The 22,559-nt window shown below is 32.5% G+C and overlaps 1 protein-coding gene across 3 annotated transcripts; it reads right to left on the bottom strand.

Moving 5' to 3' along the window:
• Positions 1–6,544: 6,544 nt before the first annotated feature.
• LOC134696405 (uncharacterized) lies at positions 6,545–19,692 on the bottom strand. Of its 3 annotated transcripts, none has more exons than XM_063558183.1 (4): positions 19,595–19,692; positions 17,798–17,900; positions 15,097–15,171; positions 6,545–8,325 (listed from the first exon to the last, which is right to left on the bottom strand). In XM_063558183.1, exons 3-4 carry the CDS (start codon positions 15,116–15,118, stop codon positions 7,178–7,180), a joined length of 1,170 nt encoding a protein of 389 aa, XP_063414253.1. In that variant the 5' UTR covers positions 15,119–15,171; positions 17,798–17,900; positions 19,595–19,692; the 3' UTR covers positions 6,545–7,177. The 3 variants fall into 3 exon arrangements, with proteins under 3 accessions (XP_063414253.1, XP_063414255.1, XP_063414254.1); XM_063558185.1 differs by having other exon boundaries at positions 15,101–15,171; XM_063558184.1 differs by having other exon boundaries at positions 19,628–19,683.
• Positions 19,693–22,559: the final 2,867 nt, after the last annotated feature.

Below are 22,559 nucleotides of genomic sequence, written 5' to 3'. Positions count from 1 at the left end.
AGTCGTAACTTTTTTGCCAATTCTTTCAATTGGTGGATTTATAAAGGAGATAAACGACAGTATCTGATTAATATTTTTAAATTTAAACATTAAAGCATGTACAAATATTATAACACTTAAAACATATCTAATCATAACAACTTGACTTTATGGTTATAATCTTTCGTTATATTTGCAAACAAACATCACAATATCTAACTACAAATGAACAATAACTAATTTTTAGCATCTATATTGGTGTAACATGTTTATCCAGATATTTCCTTAATATGAGCTATACAACTATATAGGAACGAAAATACAAAATTTGACAAATACCAAAACCGTGTTTAGATTGTCATAGGTTGCACACTTTGTAAATACAGCTGTTTCTCAAACCACGCTAATGAGGGTAGGTTGAAAATACGCTTTAAAAATAACGAAATTATCCATTTAATGATATTGGCGACTCTATCACAAGCTGACCGTTGTGAAATATCTGCGTTAAGGAATACGAAAAATATGTTCCAACCATCGCACTCCGTTTCCCTAAATGTGACCTACTGATTAAGACTTACACTGGATGCGTACTATCATGAACACCATCACGGTTGTCACATGTAGATTAAGATCTGCTTATATAGAAAAGAAGATGTGGTATGAATGCCAAGAAGATAACTGTCCACAAGAGACCAAAATGACACAGACATTAACAACTATATGTCATCCTACGGTTTTTAGCAATTAGCAAAGCCCATACCGCATAGTGAGCTATAAAAGGCCCCGATATGACAATGTAAAACAGTTCAAACGCGAAAACCAACGGCCTTATTTATATTTATAAAAAAAAACCACAAATAACCAAAAAAAATGATCGAAAAACAAAAATGAAACACAGTAACACGTGGTTAAACACGTTAGTGGGATTCCAACCCTCCCCTACCCTGGGACAGTGGTATAACACTACAACATCAGAACGAACTATAAAAATCAGTTGAAAGAGGATGATCAGATTGACAATTCTTTTGTGGATAGTTGTCTCATTGGCAATCATACCACATCTTCTTTTTTATAAATATGCAAAAAGTGGGTGTGGCTTTTACACTTCTACTTGTACTTGTACATCCCAACAACAAAAAGACACAATGAACGGATCTGCCTTTATTATATTCTGTTATTTGTGCCTTGATCTTTGTTGTTTTTTATTGCCATGACGTTGTTAGATTATTTTCGACTTTAGAGGTTGAGTGTCCCTTTGTTATCTTTCGCATCTAATTAACGACAAAAAATATTAGTTTCTGATTGTGAAATTTCAATTTCTATGTATCAACATTCAATCAATAGTGTCTACTTATGTATATCACAGAATGTAGTCTCTAGTATTTCAGAGATTGAAATTCCTATCATAGTTTATTTTGACATTTTTCAGACGCAATCACAAGTTGGTTGACTTTTATATAATATCTGTTTGTCAGATGACAAAGACTATGGTGTTATCATTGTAACCACAATAATGTCATCTTTTCCTCGAATGTGATTTACCGAGGTAGAATTATCACCGAAAGGTACAGATATGGGCAAAACGAGTTGTGTTTAACTAACTACTAGTTATATTTGGCTTTTTGTATCTCTTCAATGAAATGAGAAATATGTAAATATTTGTTTAAGATATGTTGGTACAAATGATCTCTTTTATAAAGTTACCTCGTATACAAGTGGGCTGAAAGACACCGCTTTGGTACAGTACAGTGCAATGTTCATATTTTCATCATTTAAGCTTAAACCCGTCTTTATATGCGTGTAATATTTTTCACTTGACGACACACACCCGCTTATCAACATTATTGTTGTTGTTTATATGTATTTAACGTTATTGTTATCAGTATTATCAAATAAAAAAGTCTATATTTCTTTTCAATACTTGCAAATAATGCCGGCAAATATTGCTTATTTAGAGTATTGAATCAGTCCATTATTAAACAAGTCGAGTATGCAAAAGATATGCTACAAGTCTTTCTTAAATGTTTTCTCAAGCATATTCCAAGAAAAACCTCAAAAAAGATGAATAGGAAGCTTGTCTTCGGCCATGTCTTTGGTTATCTCTTCATTCAATGTATCGCTGGAGTTAGTGTACGTCGATTAAACTTGTCTCTGAAATTCTTTTTTTTAGGGGGTTCAGCCCTATTTTAGCCGAATATCTTTAGTTACATAACATTTTTCGATTCTTCACTGCTGTCTTTTAAGTTTCTTACTCCTTTTTGTCTAATCTCCGGGGTTGACCACAAGAAATATTTTTAACTGTAAAATCAAAAGTAATATAAAATGAAGTTAAAATGAATATGAGTTCCTGCACTATATTCTAACCGTTTTGTAAAGCATCAAGAAGTTTCTTAATCAAAATTAAATAACAACTATGATTTTTAGTTAAAATCAAATCTGCATTGTAGAATGCTTGTTACTTACAGATCCGAAATTATGCATGTTGTTTTAGTACAAGAATAATAGACCTACGTTCCCTGGATGATGTCAACATTAATCAGATAGACTTGAACAAAATCACTATTCTAATTTAAATTGTATTTGTGTTGCATCAACCACTTTCTATTTTCAATAATTGACTATGTTCCCTAAATTGTAGGTTACCAAAAAAAACAGAACCAGTTCCGGTACAATCCCTATTCTGATTGTGATTCATTATTCTACTTTTCATAGCAATATATTGGTCTACGCTCCCTTAATGGAGCGGTATGAAATTATTAAATATAGGAAAGTTCCCTATTCCTATTGGTATTTATTCCACTAAATAGGTATTAAGTGACAATAATGGTCTACGCTCCCAAATACGACATTATCAACATTACAATAATCTGATCTGGTCAAAATACCTATTCTGATTAAAATATAGTTGATTGTTTTCTCCGTCTCGTGAAAACAATCAACCATTTCAAACTTTCAACTTGACTCTTTTAGTAGATTGCTCTAAACAGCTAAAACCAGTCTGCGTAGAAGAAGAATTTTAACATCCGTTTCTCTTTCAAAACGGAGTAATCATGTAACATGTCCGATTTTGACAGAAAAGGACTACCTTTCCTCGCACCATACAAACTGTTTGGAAATGGCGTTTACACAAAAGTTGACTTATAGGTTGCCGTTGTAACAGACTTGAAACGCGCATATCTCAAACTTTTGCGTTGGGTTATGACGGTATTAATTCTACATGTTCTATCGTTAATTATTTCTTAATACCGAAAAAAGTGTAATTCTAAGACAAACAATCCCTAGCTAGAATTATTTATAAGCTACTGAGCAACTAGAATAACGCTGATTTGAATCAAAGTTTATATGAAGTGGTAGATGTTTTAATTTAAACAACTCAATTTTCCAACCAGTGAATATATGTGTTATCAGTAAGCAAAAGGGTGTACAGATCCGAAATATGCGATTGGATCCGCATTTCGAGGAACAATAAATAAAATATGTGTAACAGTTCAGTTGGTAGGTAAAAATCTGATTCCGTTACCACATAAATCAATGTAACCGGTAAATGTTGATTCTATAAACAACAAATTAACATGTGAGGTTGTATAGCGAACATAATTCGTTTAAATAAAAAACACAAAGACATACTTATTAGTAGTTACTGTAGCTAACAGATATTCAAATATAATAGATCGACAAAGAAGAAAAATTAAGCTATAAAAAAAGTAAAACAGATATAATACTGAACTCCAAGTAAAACTTTTCACGGAAAGTCCTTTGTTAATTGGCAAAATCAAAAGCGGAAACACATCAAAAGAATGGACAACAACTGTCATATTCCTGACTCTGGATCAAACAAAAAACTGGGGAATCACACGAAAACCTAAAGAAGACAGGCCTTGTATTCCAATAGACCACTTTCAAGTTACGTCCTTTACCGGACAAGTATGCAGGCGTTTATTCCATATGTACTTTGTCAGTATTCCCTAATGACAGCAGTGAGAATTGTCAATTATAAGAATTTAATTTTCCGACTAATTCGTGTAACATAGCAATCATATTTTTTCAACCACTGGCTCAACATTTGAACGGAATTGACGATGCCTCTCAACGCACGACTGATATTAACCCAAACCAAAGATTTTGACGGAAATGCATAGATCTCGAAAGTTGTCTATAGTTTCGGGTACGACAATCATACTCCGACTTAGAACTGTAAGTACTAATATTGGTATTTCTAGCTAATTGTGTACCCCGAGTATTTTGTAAAGTTGAATGACTGACAGGTCATATGCATGAACAGATTACGCTTCTCCTGCTAAGTATGCATTATTAGTTACACATAGTGTGTTAGTGACCTAATACGATATATACGGGTCAGTAAATTTCATATGGGGCGAGAGCGAAATTTATTTTACCGACTATCTTTATTTGTTGAATTTAGACGAGTTGTCTCATTTGCAATCCTACCACATCTTCTTATATTTATATTAAAGCGCTCAATTTTAAGAACCTACTTCCATTGGTTTGCACAAAAAACTAAATATCAACAATAACAATTTAATATTAAAAAACCTTTATATTACAATGTAAAACAGAACTTTCAATACATTTAAATAATCAAATAGTGCCAAAGTCTTTAATCCACTACTAATCGTGTAATGAAATAAGCCCCGCCTCCATACTAACCTAATATGGATTGTAAACGGTCTTCAAGCTGTTGCTTTCAACAAATCATATTCCTAGAAATGTATTGGAGGTAAAATAATGACCAATATGCAAATCCAGACTCAAAATTGTAGAATCGGGTGTAAAATAAGCTTGAAATCAGTTGAAAAGAGTGTCTTTCATCATATATGTTAGTTTGTGAAAAAATTTGTAAGGGTTCCGCGGAACCCAGTGTCTCGCCTACTTTTGCTGTTAATCGCAGGCTCAACAAAAATGAGGAAAAAAATAAATAAAAGTATTCCTCTTGATACTATCTTATGATTGTAAGAAGCTTCTGTCCAAGTTTGGTAAAAATCTAGGATAGCTAATGAATCTAATAAATGTTTTGAAAACTTTAACTGCAGACTGTATGCAATGTTAACTAGAAGAAAATCCATTTTAAAGTAAAATACAGAAAAAATGGAGTTATCTTTTTACAAAATTTACTTCTGGATACTATCTTATGATCATAAACAAGCTTCTGTCCAAGTTTGGTACAAACCAAGGATAGTTTAAGAAAGTAATTAAAATTCTAAAAACTTTAACCACACTTAGTTTTTTTCTGCGGGGAAACATTACATTAACTCTGTCACTCTGTCACAGAGTTAATGTTATGTTTCCCCGCAGAAAAAAACTAAGTCCATTTAAAAGTAAAATACGGAAAAAATGGATTAATTTTTTTACAAAACTTACTTCTTGATACTATCTTATGATCATAAACAAGCTTCTGTTCAAGTTTGGTACAAACCAAGGATAGTTTAAGAAAGTTATTAAAATTTTAAAAACTTTAACCACAGAGTGAATGTAATGTTTCCCCGCAGAAAAAAACTAAGTCCATTTATAAGTAAAATACAGAAAAAATGGAATTCTATTTTTACAAAATTTACTTCTTGATACTATCTTATGATCATAAACAAGCTTCTGTCCAAGTTTGGTAGAAATCCAGTAAAGTTTAAGAAAGTTATTAAACTTTCAAAAACTTTAACCACAGAGTGAATATTTGTGGACGCCGCCGACGACGACGACGGAAAGTAGGATCGCTTAGTCTCGCTTTTTCGACTAAGGTCGAAGGCTCGACAAAAATCATTCGTAAACCAGACACACATTTCCAATCTTAAAGTAACCACAGTAACCAGTCGATGATGTAAAAAGCGATAGATTAAATGTCATTTTTTAAAACAATTTTGTATTAATTATAAGTTCGTGGAAAATACAGTATCTTATATTGACTTGTGAAAATTGGGAAATCGATTTGATGGCATGTAATTTCAATCTACAAACACAGTTTACATTAGAAAAGGCGGTTCGATTCAATCGAAAAACTCAACCGTTATTGTACACTAGGTAGTGTTCATCTCCCCCTACAAAATATCTGAATTAATAAGGGACAACGAATAAAAAATCGTAGCGAACATTTAATCATTTCATACTACCACACCAGGCTCTGAGATCTTCACGTCCTTCTTATTTCACAGTCTTTTAATGTAACTTAAGCATCAATTTATCTTTGAAATTATACTATTAAAGACAATAGGATAATAACCGAATGTTTTTTTTAGTTTTTTCGAGTAAATTTGCCATGTGTTTTTCGAGTGTTACCTTGTGTTTTAGGGTAAATATGATGAAAATGTAAACAAAAACTAACAAAGACGAGAGGTTCCTGACTTGGGAAAGGGCCAATTATGCGACAGGGTTATATATGTTTTGTGAGACCTCGATCATTACCCAATTACTCTAGCCAATTTGAAATAAACAAACACACAGAAATACGCAATGTGGAACTCAATTTGAAACAAGTCCTAGTCGGATATAATAAGTGTAAACAGAAGAAACAAAGCTACAATGAAAATGATAATCATAATTAATCAAATGACTACTTACAGTAACTAACATGGCAGTTACAGGCCTCAATTAAATTGATCGAAAGATTATGTCTTCGTCTTATGAAAATCGAGCACAATCCCTCTAAATATGGGTTTAGTATCATGCCGTTATAAACTATAAGAGAAGAAAATGACCGATTGCATGGCAATAATTGGTTTTAGAGTATTAGAGAAAACATATCTTCCTACATAGGGTTCTGATACTAATGACTGCTTTGTTCATATACAATCATAATAATTTATTCCCAAACATATTTAAAAACTTGTATATTAACATTTTGTTTTCATATACTATCGTTACTTTAAAAGCTACCTGGAAAAACATCTTTAAAAAACATCGTTAAAAAAAATACCTTAGGTCAAACAAAATTTTCTAATCAAAATGTAAAAAGCAAAAATCCAACGTGCACCAAGGAATAACAAGTTGCTATTTTCATTTATAGGGAAATCATCATGTGTGTACGAATACTACCGTTGAAAGTTCTCAATACTTATACAGCTAACAAACATTAAGATAATCATGACAAATATTATAACATTTATTTATTTATTCATTCATATTTAACATGACTTGTGTAAAATACAGTAATAATAATAATTGATAACGCATATGGTTTGGTTTTACAAAACTAAAAAAACATCTTTTCCAGTATTTTGAAAATGTCTATGTAATATTTAGATATTTTACCACTAGAAATGTTTACTTTACTTCCATAGACGAGGTGATCACCGCTTTTTACTTTTGACATGGGACATCCAGAATGTAAAGAAACTATTCCCGTTGAGTGGAAATCGTGTAGATCAACAATATATTTCTTTTTGATTATATCAGCATTCAATGATTCAGACACAGACCAAAAAACCTGTCTTGCTTTTTGGTCATCAGAATAGTATTTTAATACTTGTATTAAAATATATACAAGCTTATCTCTGATTGCATCAAATGCAGAAGCAGGTCCGGACTCATAAAAAGTAACTCTGTTGAAAACAAAGCAAAGTAACTTTGAACGTTCTACCTTATTTTTTTGTGTTAACCAGAAGTACTGAGATTCTTTGAAGCTCTCTAATCGTTTATCATCATCGGACTTATATCCATATACCATGCAAAGCACATTTTCTATGGCAGACAACGAAAAGTCGTCAGCTGTGAACGGAACTATAAGTTGTTTTGCGGCACTAATCGCCATTTCTGTGTAAATAGAAAAGTTAGGATTCGTATCAATGACAAAAGTATACTCCAAACTAGGATCAACATTTATACCGTCGACATTTATACCGTCGATGAAATCTTTGATGAAAAGGGTAACTCTTTTCCATGGATTATCGCCGTTGCGAGTTGGAGATAATTGCCTTTCTTGTTCAAGCCTTTTTAAAAGAACATCAAGATAGCGATCACCACACAAAAGATAAACATTTTCAGGAATCTTCTCGTTAAAATCGTGTACCTTCATCAAAAACTTCATGCAATCGAAGTTCCTCACGTCTTTTCTATCAAGCATCGCCAAAAGGTAACCAGCAACTGTCTGCTCGTATTCATTTCCTGAAGATAATTGTACCATCCTCTTGGAGGCTTTCGAAACAGCGACTGTTCCTGGTTCTGACCTTGATGCATTTTCGTCGGTCTTTGTGAGCAAAGCTTGAGAAACATTTGCATTTGGACACAAATCAATTACCACTACACGCAAGGCAAGCGTCTTCGTTAGACGTAAATGTGCATACTCAGTTGCCATTTGGAATGCTAAAGTGGTTTTGCCTGTTCCTCCTTTGCTGCTATAAACTACAAAAAAAATACAATTAAATATACATAAAGAGCTCATTAAAAGGCCTGTTTTAGCCCATGACAATTACATTTTTCGACGAAATATACAAACCATAGACGATTGCTGACTATTTAATGTAACAAACACTTACTTCATTACTAACGACATATATATATTGTGTTAAAGTTGTAAATTTGTACAGGATTTTTGTAAAAATTATCAGTATTTTGACACACACCTTCTTTTACCAGGTGTCACAAGTTTATCTTCCAGAATTATCCAGTTCAAAGTTTTACTCACAAATTTAGAAACTTCAACTTAACATCAATAACTGTCCTCTAAGTCATTAAACTACAAATAAAAACACACGAATGGTTTAGAATATATTTTTATTTTTTATTTATACCAAATTTTATGTCCACAAAATATATTTTAGTGTTTTTATATAAACTGTGTGTCAACTATGTGCAAGAATGTAGCATTTAGTTGTGGAAAAAAAACCAGTAACAAGCTTAACCAAAGACACTGTGCTTATTTTATATAATTATGTAAAGAAATTCACAAAATACTGATAACTTAAACAAAAATATTGTACAAATTATAATGTGTACAAGATTACAATTCGTAACACAAAATATATAACTGTTGACATAGACACTTGGTCTTTCTTTTAACACAAAATTGGAGCTTAATATTGTTTTAAAAGATAGAACAACATGCACAAGTTGAACTGTTTCTACATCGCTAAAACGTAATTTATTATGTTTTTTTCTCTTTCACAATAATGTAAATATCGGTTATGGTGCACATATTTCAAACTGTTGGTTGTGCGAAATAGTCCTATTTTGTAAGGATCCTACAAAACAAAATTAGCACATTTTTGTATTTTAACACATGGCATTTGTATACTCTCTTTGTTCTTACTGTGTTCTGAATTATGCACAGCTAATGTGTGCATTAACTACCTCAGATATACAGCACAGTTCAAATGTATTCTAACCTTTAGGGGCGGTTCCTGGATTTTGAAAGGGGTGTTATTCTAAAATAAATTAAAAGAAAATATCATCAAGTGTAACGAGACCAAAACATTTTTACTTGACGATTATATGCTTAAACATGATGCGTGGTCAAATCTACGAGTGGACGACCTATTCACCCCCACCCCGAATCCGCAATCTGTCTTGAAGCTACGAAAAAGTTGATTAAAATATATCCGAGTGTAGCGAGACTAAAAACAATTTTGACGATTGTATACTATGGTGTGCATTAACTACCTCAGATATACTGCACAGTCCAAATGTATTCTTACCTTTAGGGGCGGTTCCTGGATTTTGAAAGGAGTGCTATTTAAAAAAAAAATATATATATATCCGAGTGTAGCGAGACTAAAAACAATTTTAACAATTGTATGCTAAAACCTGATATGTTGTTCAATCCAAGGGTGGATGACCTATTCGCCCCCCCCCCCCCCCATCCCATCCCCCCCCCCCCCCCCAATCCGCCATCTGTCTTGCAGTTACGACAAAGTTGATTAACATCGTAGTTTTAAAATAGGAAAAAAGAAAGGTTTCAGATACATTGTATTTCTCATTTCTTTATTCGTCTAAACTTGGACATAAAATATTTTATTTTATTTTGTGTATACAATGTAAATCTTAAATCAGTGTTTTAGAGTTTGAACAGATAAATACGATTTTTTTGTCATTTCTGCCAAAATAGAAATGAATTTAAGAATATCAAAATGAATGAAATCTGATTTGGATTAATTAGTTAACTCAATGGAATTTATTTCGACTTTGTGAATATTTATTCCTTTAAAACTACTATTTTGGGCTCGAATTTAATGAGAATCATGTTTAAATTGTGTCATACAGGGGGGGGGGGGGGGGTTAGCTACAGATCATGCATTCTTCGGTTAGATGGGCATGTCTTCAAAAATTAATACATAAGAAAGAAGAACTATAGGGAGTTAGGGGAGTAAAAGATTGGAAAGAGAAACGTTTTTTTCTGTTTCTGTTCTATTTAACATTCTAAATTAAGGTACTAACATCTTCCTCGGTTCGTCTTTTCTAAGCATGAGGAAATTAGACAATTAATATATATCCAATAACCCATCCAGTTATGATTTTTCAAACACCGATTTGAAAGTACACAGTATGTCTAAGTCTGAATCGTCACTAATTAAATAAAAATTGTGAGTAAATTTCAAAGAAACGATAAAAAAATATATACCATTATCATGATCATATCGCAATTCTTCAAATAATGTAACAATTTAAGAAGAAGCAAATGAAAAGTTAATTATTTAAAACTAACCATCCTTTTTCTACATAAATACGTTTTTCCCCAATTTCTGTATCCTATATGAAACTTTCCTAGGAGCCGTGGGTTGCGGAATATCGTCCGCATATTTCTAAAACCTTCACGTAAATATTGATGGCGTCATGTGTCAAAACAGTAACGGTTATTGACCAATCAAATTGGTATACACACAATGGTTATGATTTAATCTGCACGGATCGAGTGACCCTTTAACCCGAACTGAGTTACTCCTTCGTCGTTCGGATTTATTTGGGTCATCCGAGTCGTGCAGATTAAATTATATAGACCGACTTGCTCGGTCAATAACTATAACCAAAAAAAAACTTCATATTGAAATTTGAAGATAAAATACTAGAATATAGCTTTTATAAAAAAAACAAAAAAAAAACTTAAAAATCAGGACCATGTGACTCTGTTTTCCTGCTACAATACGCAATAAATAAAATCCTATTTTTTTGGGCCGAAAATATGGAGGTTTTTGGTGTAAAAAAAAGTGAAAAATATTATATAAACAATCTATAACATTTCAGGGACTGAACTTTCGGCTTTCCCTTAACGCCATTTGCGAGTGTGGTCTTAAGAAATGTCGATAGTCCGTCGGAATGGGACGATAAACGACTGACCGATGTTAAGAGAGAGACATATTTCTTGCACGTAAAAGACAGCCTTGTAGATTTCATAAAAGAGAAGTATTCTGGATCACATTCGCAATTATATTTACTATAAAGTCTATTGAATTTTCCGACATTCATATTTTCCGGAAATAATCTGGACTTATCCGTATTTTCACTACCGTTTACTTTCTCTTCCGCGCCTGTCTATTGCAAATGGATGCCACGACAAAACTGCTCCTGTGGATATTGTGACAAATCACCGTCAAGTATGTTTCAAATCGATTTTAAACTGTTAAATAACCTACAAGAACTCGTTAATATATATAAACCAATGCGAACACTCAGATCAGAAAATGCCATGATATTAACCACACCACGTGTGAGAACAAAAACATATGGGGAGAGAAAACTCATTTATTTAGACATGCTTTTTCATAGTTCTTAAAATATTTTATATCACTGTAATTTTTGTAGTTTTAAGCAAATATTTTTTGAATCTTTTAAGCAAATATATTATTTTTTTTGAATTTTTAAGCAAATATTTATTTATTTTTATTTTTAAGAAATTTTGTTTTTCTTTTTTTAATTTTTAAGCAAATATTTTTAACTTATTTTTATTTATACGGGTTCAATGTCTCCTTTATTTTAAATTTGATTGTTGATCAGTAAACTTAATAGTATAGTTTTATCTGCCATTTATTTTAGATTTGTTTGTTTTTTAGGATCTCATAAAATGGGCTTTCACATTTTATTGTTAATACTTGTATAAAAAATAACGCAAACTATAAATCATTTCCCATGTTCCGACGACGAGTTATTGTAAGAACATGGTACCTTGTTTACATTTCTAAAAATAAACTGGTTTGGGAAATCCCCAAATGCGGGTAACGCATTCTGTGCACATTTATTTTTATAAATATTTGGCATCTTCTTCTTATACAAAAATTAATAAAACAAAATGTATTTATTTCAATTACCCAATTTAAAAATCTTAAAGTTTTCATATACCGCAGAAAATAATAATGTAGATCCGCAGGACGCTTGTACCAATATCAAACCCATATCATTCAATGAACCGGCTTAGTGCCGGCTCATAATAAAGGTACATTGTCTGAGATATCTCTTAGCAAAGTTGAACCAGATAAAAAAATCAAAAAATGCTACTTAACTGGGTCAATATTCCAAATGTACTTCAAACTGAGGAGCACAACTGTAAATATAAACTTAAACATGTATGCAAGATATTGGCCGTTGTTCTATTTGAAGTAACTGACTTAGTTTTACCATTTGTGTTTGAAAGTGCAAAAGACTATACATTAATGTCTGCAACGAACTAATTTTCCAAAGAATTTATCTGTATGGGATATAGAACATAAATTTAACTTTCTGAAGACACATCACATGGGGCCTCTCAAAGGTTCTGAATTTGTGACAAAAAATTAAAAAAAAAATAATTTTCTACCCTGAACATTTGACCACATCTATGACAATGTTTTAGCTTGGAAAGGGTTCTCCTACATAATATCCAAATCTAAAGCTAGTAATGTCCCAAACCTTAAATGAGTCGCACATATTTACCCAATTTGTACAAATAAACATAAAAAGATGATAAAATGCATATTTTTCATAATTTAAAATTGCCATCGAACAAAATTGCATTCTTCCCTAAAAAAAAATTGTACATTTAATTACAGATCGGAACCAATTATTTTCTGAGTTGTTTTAACAATCCATGATGTCGGAGGTCTGTCCTAAATCGATATTATCATGTAAATGTGCCTTGGTTATAATCGCCGGCCAATTATTAACTTTACACACTGTGTAAAATAACTGATATACAATTACACACTTTTTGTATGGGTAAGGTATATTTGAAACGTGGATGTCTTTTGAGTGTTTGATGTTAAATTTAAATGAATCAGATATGTCAAACAATAAAATATACGAAATCAATTTTACTGAAAAGAAGTTAAAAACATGTCAAGTAAAACCCTGAGAAGGAATCAGAGATAATCCATAAAAAAATATATTTCTTTATTAAAAGATTTCAATTAATATTTTATTGTGTGTCTATGTTGTAATGTGTTTCTACTGTTTAAGGTTAGGGTGAATGTTGGCACCTGTTGAACGTTTAAACTCACTGCATTTGTTTGCACCTGTCCTTAGTTGTTCAATGGTTGTCATTTGTTGATGCGGTTCATACATGATTCTCTTTTCTTGTTTTTGTATAGATTGGATAATTGGTTTTGCTGATTGAATGTTTTTTACACGTCTAGTGATTGTTTGGGCCCTTTACTAGGGTCCGTGTTGAAGGCCGTACGTTGACCTATATCGATTTACTTTTTACAAATTGTGACTTGGATGGAGAGTCGTCTCATTGACACTCATACCACATATTCTTATATCTATGATTACAAAATTTCCTAAAAGCAGATTCAAATAAATAATTCGTTTTCTTTATCGAAGTACTGACTACTAGGCTTGTGATACCTTCGGTTCTTCACAAGGTATATAAACGTTGATGGAGTAAAAACGTTGACAGTTGACAGATAATAAAAATGATAAAGATTGGATGGAAAATATCTTGGTCAAGTATATTCCATTTAATAAATTAATGACTGTTGAGGTTAGACTGTCAAGTGCGAATTGACTATAGAGACCTGGTGGATAACTTTATCATTTATCAACAAAAAGCTTGGAAAAAAAAGAGAGAGAAGAGTATTTATGACAATTAGAAAACTATGGAGTTATAATTCGGCTACAATGTGTAAAAATTTGAACTTTTTAAAGTGTTATAGAACTCAACTGGACCCAAATAGTAAAAATCAAATTAGAACAGAACATTACCTAAATAAAGAGAATGAACCAAGGCGAATTTTCAAACTCAAAAGTTGGACGGATCTGGACAACAGCACGGCTAAAAACGAAAAACAACGGAAAGAAAAACCAAGATTAAATCATTTTAAAGATATTAAAAAAAAAATTAAAAATTGTTTCCCCCGCGAATTAAATATATGAAACATTTTAGATTCGTTTTCTGCAACCACTCAAGTGTATTTTCAAAAACGAACCATTCGAACGTTATTGTTCATAGGACATTGGTACGAAAGTGAGTTGTGTATTATATGATATGCATTCAATATCTTAAAAGATTAAGGAACTTGTTACACGTTTGCCAACGTTACATTGGTTACATGCGAGAATAATTTAGCGGAAACTGATAAAGGAAAAGTTGTATTGAAAACAAATATATCTTTAAGGTTACAAGAAGAAAAAAGAATGAGAGTTTTAATATTAAACATTTAAATTATGATAATGTTCTCTCATGGTCATTTATTTATATATACCGCTTTTTTAGATTCAAACCTACATTTATCGTTCCGATATATGCAAAAAAACACGTAAAAAATGAGATTAATTTTCTGATTCCATCTTATACAATGTAGACGGAGTGTAAACTCAAAAACGACTAATGTAAAAGGTAGGCTTAACTTAACTTTTAAATTTAGGCTTGCCTTCTTTGCTTCAAGGCTTTTTGTCACATTAGAGCTATCCCTTCTTGTTTAATCAATACATTAATTAAGTCATTGAAGGCAGCAACATTGATAATTCTTTAAATTTAATCACACGTATCTAGTAAATACTTTAGTTCTGCAACAACTCTAAAAGTCGTCCTGCTTATGTGTTATACCTTTAAATCAAGCGTACTTTTTGTGAGTTCACATACGAATATTTCGCCAAACAAAAAGGAATAACCACAATAACGGAAAAGTTTCGATGTTAAAATTAGTTCACAAGTGCATACTAAACTGGCGATCTTATAGATTTTTGAAAGAAGTGATTGTTACTTACTCACGTAACTGTCTTTCTCCATATTCGTTTTTTTACTGGAATCTTACAATCGTAAACAAAATGTATAAAGACTGCCTGAAATATACAAGAACAACGGAATTTACAGTTATTCAGTATAAATTATCAGATTTCTAATTCAGTTTTTTTTCTATTTTTTTTATCTCATTACAAGCTATAAGACTTTATTGCTGCATTTCAGTTGAATAAAACTTATAAAGCTGTAAATTAAAAACTGATCAGGGGGAAGACCTGGCATTTCGGTCATAAAAATATATTCAAAATATTCAAAACTCCGAGAAAATTAAAAACAGAAAGTCCCTACTCAAATGGCCTATTCCTAACTTGGTACAGGCATTCTCCTCTGTAGAAAATGGTTCATTAAATCTGGTGTTATATTTAGATAAACCTCTTACTTTTATGACAGTCAAATTACATTATATCGACAACTACGTGTGAACAAAACAGACATAATACTAGGTTAATATGTCAAAAATTGGGGTAAAGCAGTTACTTTACTCAGTATTTCGAGTACAAAATATGTGTCGAAACACCAAGTATTTTCATTGGTTGATTTCTGAATCTAAGTACGGTAAATCGGAGATAACTCTTACCAGGAAAATTTTGGTAAAAGGATTTTAGTCAATTCTGATGTCAGATAGTAGTTTAATTATCTGATCCTAAAAATATGTGTTTTTCATATAATTTTTGCTGAAAAAAGGGATGGAAGAAAGGTTAAAATGTAACCATAAGTACATACTTGTCTCCTTTTTAGCTCACCTGGCCCGAAGGGCCAAGTGAGCTTTTCCCATCACTTTGCGTCCGTCGTCCGTCGTCCGTCGTCTGTCGTCGTCCGTCGTCGTCCGTCGTCTGTCGTCGTCCGTCGTCGTCCGTCGTCGTTAACTTTTACAAAAATCTTCTCCTCTGAAACTACTGGACCAAATTTAACCAAACTTGGCCACAATCATCATTTGGGTATCTAGTTTAAAAATTGTGTCCGGTGACCGGCCAAATCAACCAAGATGGCCGCCGTGGCTAAAAATAGAACATAGGGGTAAAATGCAGTTTTTGGCTTATAACTCAAAAACCAAAGCATTAAGAGCAAATCTGACTGGTATTAAATTGTTCATCAGGTAAAGATCTATCTGCCCTGAAATTTTCAGATAAAGTGGACAACCCATTGTTGGGTTGCTGCCCCTGAATTAGTAATTTTGAGGAAATTTTGCTGTTTTTGGTTATTATCTTGAATATTATTATAGATAGAGATAAACTATAAACAGCAATAATGTTCAGCAAAGTAAGATTTACAAATAAGTCAACATGACCGAAATGGTCAGTTGACCCATTTAGGAGTTATTGCCCTTTATAGTCAATTTTTTACCATTTTTCGTAAATCTTAGTTATGTTTTACAAAAATCTTCTCCTCTGAAACTGCTGGGCCAAATTTAACCAAACTTGGCCAAAATCATCATTGGGGTATCTTGTTTGAAAATTGTGTCCGGTGACCCGCCCTACCAACCAAGATGGCCGCCATGGCTAAAAATAGAACATAGGGGGGAAATGCAGTTTTTGGCTTATAACTCAAAAACCAAAGCATTTAGAGCAAATCTGACATGTGTCAAATTGTTGATCAGGTCATGATCTATCTTCCCTGAAATTTTCAGACGAATCGGACAACCTGTTGTTGAGTTGCTGCCCCTGAATTGGTTATTTTAAGGAAATTTTGCAGATTTTGGTTATTATCTTGAATATTATTATAGATAGAGATAAACTGTAGACAGCATTAATGTTCAGCAAAGTAAGATTTACAAATAAGTCAAAATGACCGAAATGGTCAGTTGACCCGTTTAGGAGTTATTGCCCTTTATAGTCAATGTTTAACCATTTTTCATAAATCTTAGTAATCTTTTACAAAAATCTTCTCTGAAACAACTGGGCCAAATTTAACCAATCTTGGCCACAACTATCATTGAGGTATTTAGGTTAAAAAATGTTTTGCGTGACTGCTAACCAACCAAGATGGCTGCCACAGCTAAAAAAAAGAACATAGGGGTAAATGCAGTTTTTGGCTTATAACTCATAAACCAAAGCATTTAGAGCAAATCTGACTCTGTATTAAATTGTTCATCAGGTAAAGATCTATCTGCCCTGAAATTTTCAGATGAATTGGACAACCCATTGTTGGGTTGCTGCCCCTGAATTAGTAATTTTGAGGAAATTTTGCTGTTTTTGGTTATTATCTTGAATATTATTATAGATAGAGATAAACTGTAAACAGCAATAATGTTCAGCAAAGTAAGATTTACAAATAAGTCAACATGACCGAAATGGTCAGTTGACCCGTTTAGGAGTTATTGCCCTTTATAGTCAATTTTTAACCATTTTTCGTAAATCTAAGTAATGTTTTACAAAAATCTTCTCCTCTGAAATTACTGGGCCAAGTTAATTATAGGTAGAGATAATTGTAAGCAGCCAGAATGTTCAGTAAATTAAGATGTACAAACACATCACCATCACCAAAACACAATTTTGTCATGAATCAATCTGCGTCCTTTGTTTAATATTCTCATAGACCAAGGTGAGCGACACAGCTAGGCTCTTTAGAGCCTCTAGTTTAAAGTTCTAGTAATTTGTAAAAGAAAATAATACAAACATGGCTACTTATATTAGGCTTGCGGTTTATAATAAGTCATTTCTGGTTTACCTTTATGCTAGGTCATATATATGTATCCAATGTAAAAGGCAAATCAAAACCTAGGTCTTCATCACTATATATGGTAAATGAGCTATACCGCCATACCGCTTATCTAAAAAGAAAAAGGAGAAAAAAATCCTTTCATCCAAAATGTTTGTAGTGTGGCATGACGAAACTGAAAATTATGTTGAATTATTTTTTTGAGATATTTTGCGATTTCTGAAATTAAGTGATTACAAACTAAAATAAAAATTTTGAACATTACCTTGACCTTTGAACAAGACCTCATTCTCTTTTAACTGATCAAAGGAAATCAAATCAAAAGTCTTTTAAATTCGTTTTCAAACTACAAATACATTTCACTTATGTCACATACAGGGGGTGAAATAACTCTCATAAAGAATTTATAGAGCACGTCGGTCTAGGTTGAAAAAACAACATCCTGATGATAAAACAAGCAATTTGGAAAAAAATAAATGTGTGGGTTACTTCTACGGTGCGAAGTATTATAAATAACAAAAACCACAGGGTTTAGGGAGATAACTCTAACAAGGAAAAGTATGTCATATATCCAATGACGTCATTGTTGGACATCTAACGTCAGAGACGTCGAGTTGTTGTATTTTCTGGCACACAAAATGCAACCTTGAAAAACAACTGGCAGCAAGAGGGTTAAGCGGTATGAGTTTCAAAAGCGTGTAAGCTGTTGATATCTTATACTAATACTAAATATATATGCGATATCTTGATAAACAACCAAACAGCGAAAAAAATGTTAAGGCTGAAGAAAGAAGCAGCAAAAACCTAATATTCTCTGAATGTCTATCCAACGTAAATAAACATATCGGCAAGAAATAATTTACTTCAAATACAATTCGTGTGTAATGATAATTTTCATTGAATGTTGACAAATAGTTTGGTGGCATTCGTGTTGCTAAGTCTTTAGTTTTCTATGTTGTGTCTTCTGTATTAATGTTTGTCTTTTTTTATTTTTAGCCATGGCGTTGTTTATATATTTTTAATCTATGAGTTTCACTATTCGTCTAGTAAATTTCGTACCACTTTTGTATTTATTTCTTAAATTCCTTCTGTTAGTTGAACTAAATGTACATAATAATAGGGTATCAAACAATGTCATTTATTATAAAAGCAAACTAGATTGTATCTTTTGTCCTTTTTATGAATACTATGCCGACTCTAAACCACTTGCTCTAAACGAAGCGTACTTATTATTTATTATCCCGCAAAGTGCCTCAAATAGTTTTACGTGAAAAGGGAATTAACCCATATTTATATTACAATAACACCAGAAATTCTATCGATAAAAAGACGACATTATCATGATTATTAAATCCATGCAATATGTAGAGTAATACTATAGTGTTCTCCACTCCGTATTTGACGACGAAATTGAAATAAAATATTAAATGAAATTTATTTTAAACAGCGGTATTAAACTGGTGAAGACAAGTAAGAAGACATTTCTACGAAGCGCTGATTTCATATTTGTTTATGATGATCTGAATCTACGGAGAAAAACATTTCATTTAGTGCTTGTGTGTTACGTCGTGAACTTTCACGGCTTTGTTTCTTCTCCTTTTCTTAGACGAAACATTCTATCTTTACCATGATCGCGCCTTGCACATGTAGAACAGATCAACATATAAATCCTACATGATTTTACATGTTTACGAAGAAAATATTCTAGATTTTGGAAAAGTATGAATTCCCCAATTATTTTTAGAAATAACATTTATCTTTGCAAATAAACCTTAAAAAATGTGGTTAATATCAATAATTTCCTACCCCTTTTTCTACACTTTTACACGAGATCCTTACAAAATTAGATTCCTGGTTAATTTCTGCATTTGAGTCTGAATTTTTGTCGTCTTTTTACCTTTCTATTAATAGCGCGAGGAACCTAAAGGGTTTGCATTTGTCTGTTTTCGATAGCTGAAAATTGACGTTTACGGCAACTCTTATCATAGTTCAAGCTTAAATATCCACTTTAAAATATAAGATTATTGCTGAAATTAAGCGCAGATAACGTAGTTGTCTCAAGCTTTTTTTTTAAACAGCGAGCTTAAATTGTTTTGTTTGCAGTTACAAAAACGTTGCAAATGCAAAAATGCTTTGCGACACATAATAGTTTTTTAACATGACGTTCCAACAGAGTTCCTAACTAAATGTATATAATAGCAAATTATTCTCTTCGTAACAACTGACAAATCCTTTACTTAAATTTTTATTTTAATTTGCTTGGTTGCACATGTTGCAGTAAAATGGCAAAGTATTTAAAACACACACCAAGTGGATATTTGATAGATTTGAAAATCACTTTCAGCTACTTAAACATGTTAGGATTGTGCCTGATATTCATATGATGAAGACATAATTTTTCAATCAGTTTAATTAAATTCTGGAGCTGGCATGCCAGTTAACTGCTAGTAGTCTGATGTTATTTATGTATTATTGTCATTTTGTTTATTTTCTTTGATTACATCTTCTGACATCTTCTTGAACTGAATTTTAATGTGCTATTGTTTTGCGTTTACTTTTCTGCATTGGCTAGAGGGATAGGGGGAGGGTTGAGATCTCACAAACATGTTTAACCCCGCCGCATTTTGCGCCTGTCCCAAGTCAGTAGCCTCTGGCCTTTGTTAGTCTTGTATTATTTTAACTTTAAGTTTTTTGTGTACAATCTGGAGTTTCCTTATCACTGAACTAGTATATATTTGTTTAGGGGCCAGCTGAAGGGCGCCTCCGGGTTCGGGAATTTCTCATTGCATTGAAGACCTGTTGGTGACCTTCTGCTGTTGTCTGCTCTGTGGTCGGGTTGTTGTCTTTTTGGCACATTCCCCATTTCCATTCTGAATTTCACCTATAAAAACTCCTGAGATCGTTTACGTTGAAAGTAAATTTATCTTTATTATGATTTTTTTTCTAAATGATGAAAACTTTAAATATAATAATCAAAATAAAGTAAAAAAATACAAATAATTGTTTAAAAACAATTGTTATCTGTCTTTCCCCTCCAAAACATGATTGATTAATTGATAGATGGACGGACGGCCGGATGGATGGATGGATGGATGGATGGATGGATGGATGGATGGACGGACGGATGGATGGATGGAGAGAGGAACGGATGAATGGATGGAAGGATGAATGGATAGATAGATGGATGGATGGACGGACGGACGGACGGACAGACGGACGGATGGATGGATGGACGAACGGACGGATGGATGGATGGATGCTTGGATGGATGGATGTACGGACGGCCGGATGGATGGATGGATGGATGGATTGATTTAGTGGGGGATATTATGGACATAATTGTGCAAATCGTGATACAAGCATGAAATTTGGTATAAAGGTTAACTAAATGATACTTATAAAAAAATCCGCTGCTGGCCAGAAAAAATAATCATTTTTTCAAGATGGCCACCACACATTTGAAAATGGCGTCATAACAAATTAGCCAATATTTGTTAATCCTTTGAAAGGTGTGTTATATGTAAAATCCATTGTTAGATTTGATAAAAAGAAAATGACAGTTCATAAATAACGACTAGACAATACATTAATGTAACTTAAGGTGACTTCCGGTTTTAAAATGTCGGCTAACGAGTAAAAAATTTCGTTTTTTTTACTTTCAAGCAATTTTACAAGGGATTTTAATCCTTAAAAGATGTGTTATGTATAATTCAATGTAAGATATTATAAAACGTTTAAAACAGCTCCTTAGTACGACAAAACAACACATAACTGAAGAAAAATAGTGGTTTCCGGTTCCAAATTAGATGCAAATACGTAAAAAAAAAATTAATAATTTTCATCAACTTTACAAGTAATAACACAAGCATGAAATACAAGCATGAAATTTGGTATACAGGTGGACTTAACGATAATTCAAAGAAATCAGGTCCTGGCCATCAAAAATTTCCAATTTTCAAGATGGCCACCTTTCATTTTGCAAATGGCGTCATATCCAGTTGTAAATCTTTGAAAGTTGTGTTATAGGTATAATCCAATGTAAGGTTTTATTAAGCGTAAATTATAGTTCCTCAAGTACGGAAAAACAACACATAAATGACAAAAAAGAGTGATTTTCGGTTTCAAAATAGCGGCAAAATTTTTGAAAATGTATTTTTTTTATAGTTTACATCAACTTAACAAGTGATATCACATTCTTTGTTAAGATTAAATGCCTAGTTTTGTTAGAAAGACAGGTTCGTTATCTTAAAATTATCGGACAGTAGCCAATAACAAAACTCGTACAAGGAAGGACAGAACGGTAGCATTTACAGTCACCAACACAACTGGATTTTTCGCCTCCTCATTTCAATAGTTCCCGACAGGAAGATGCAACTTTAACGGTAGCCGAAGAAGTCCTCGATTTTTTTCTTTCATCCAACCCCAGTGTTCATGAATTGGTACATAAATCAGGCTGAGCCCAAACTTATCCTCCTTGATACGCTGCTCTTTGGATGTGTTCCGAAAAAAACCCTCTTGTAGGCGGAACTACATAACAATGCCGCTGCTTACTGGGTAAAAATTGACATCGTGCCTCGTTAACAGCAAATAGTGATGTTGTTCTGTCATACATGATGCAAACAAATGCTTTTTTTATGTATGTGTTTTTATACTTCAGCAAAAAAATAAGTACGTCCCTTACTTGTTGAAATACTTCCTATTTCATCCAAACTGACCTATTCCCTTAGTGTCACATGCACTGAATGTATGAATGAAAAGAAGAGTACACGAG

Source organism: Mytilus trossulus, chromosome 14 (genome assembly GCF_036588685.1).
Source record: "Mytilus trossulus isolate FHL-02 chromosome 14, PNRI_Mtr1.1.1.hap1, whole genome shotgun sequence".
Taxonomy (NCBI): Eukaryota; Metazoa; Mollusca; class Bivalvia; order Mytilida; family Mytilidae; genus Mytilus; species Mytilus trossulus.
Note: the sequence above shows the minus strand (reverse complement) of the source record. Positions and strands in the feature narration are given on the sequence as shown.

Coding starts and splice junctions, on each gene's coding strand:
- LOC134696405 (XM_063558183.1), bottom strand. CDS start 15,118: ATGGAGAAAGACAGTTACGTGA. Junction 8,326..15,096: donor GGAGAAAGACAGTTACGTGA/GTAAGTAACAAT, acceptor TTTTTTTTGTAG/TTTATAGCAGCAAAGGAGGA.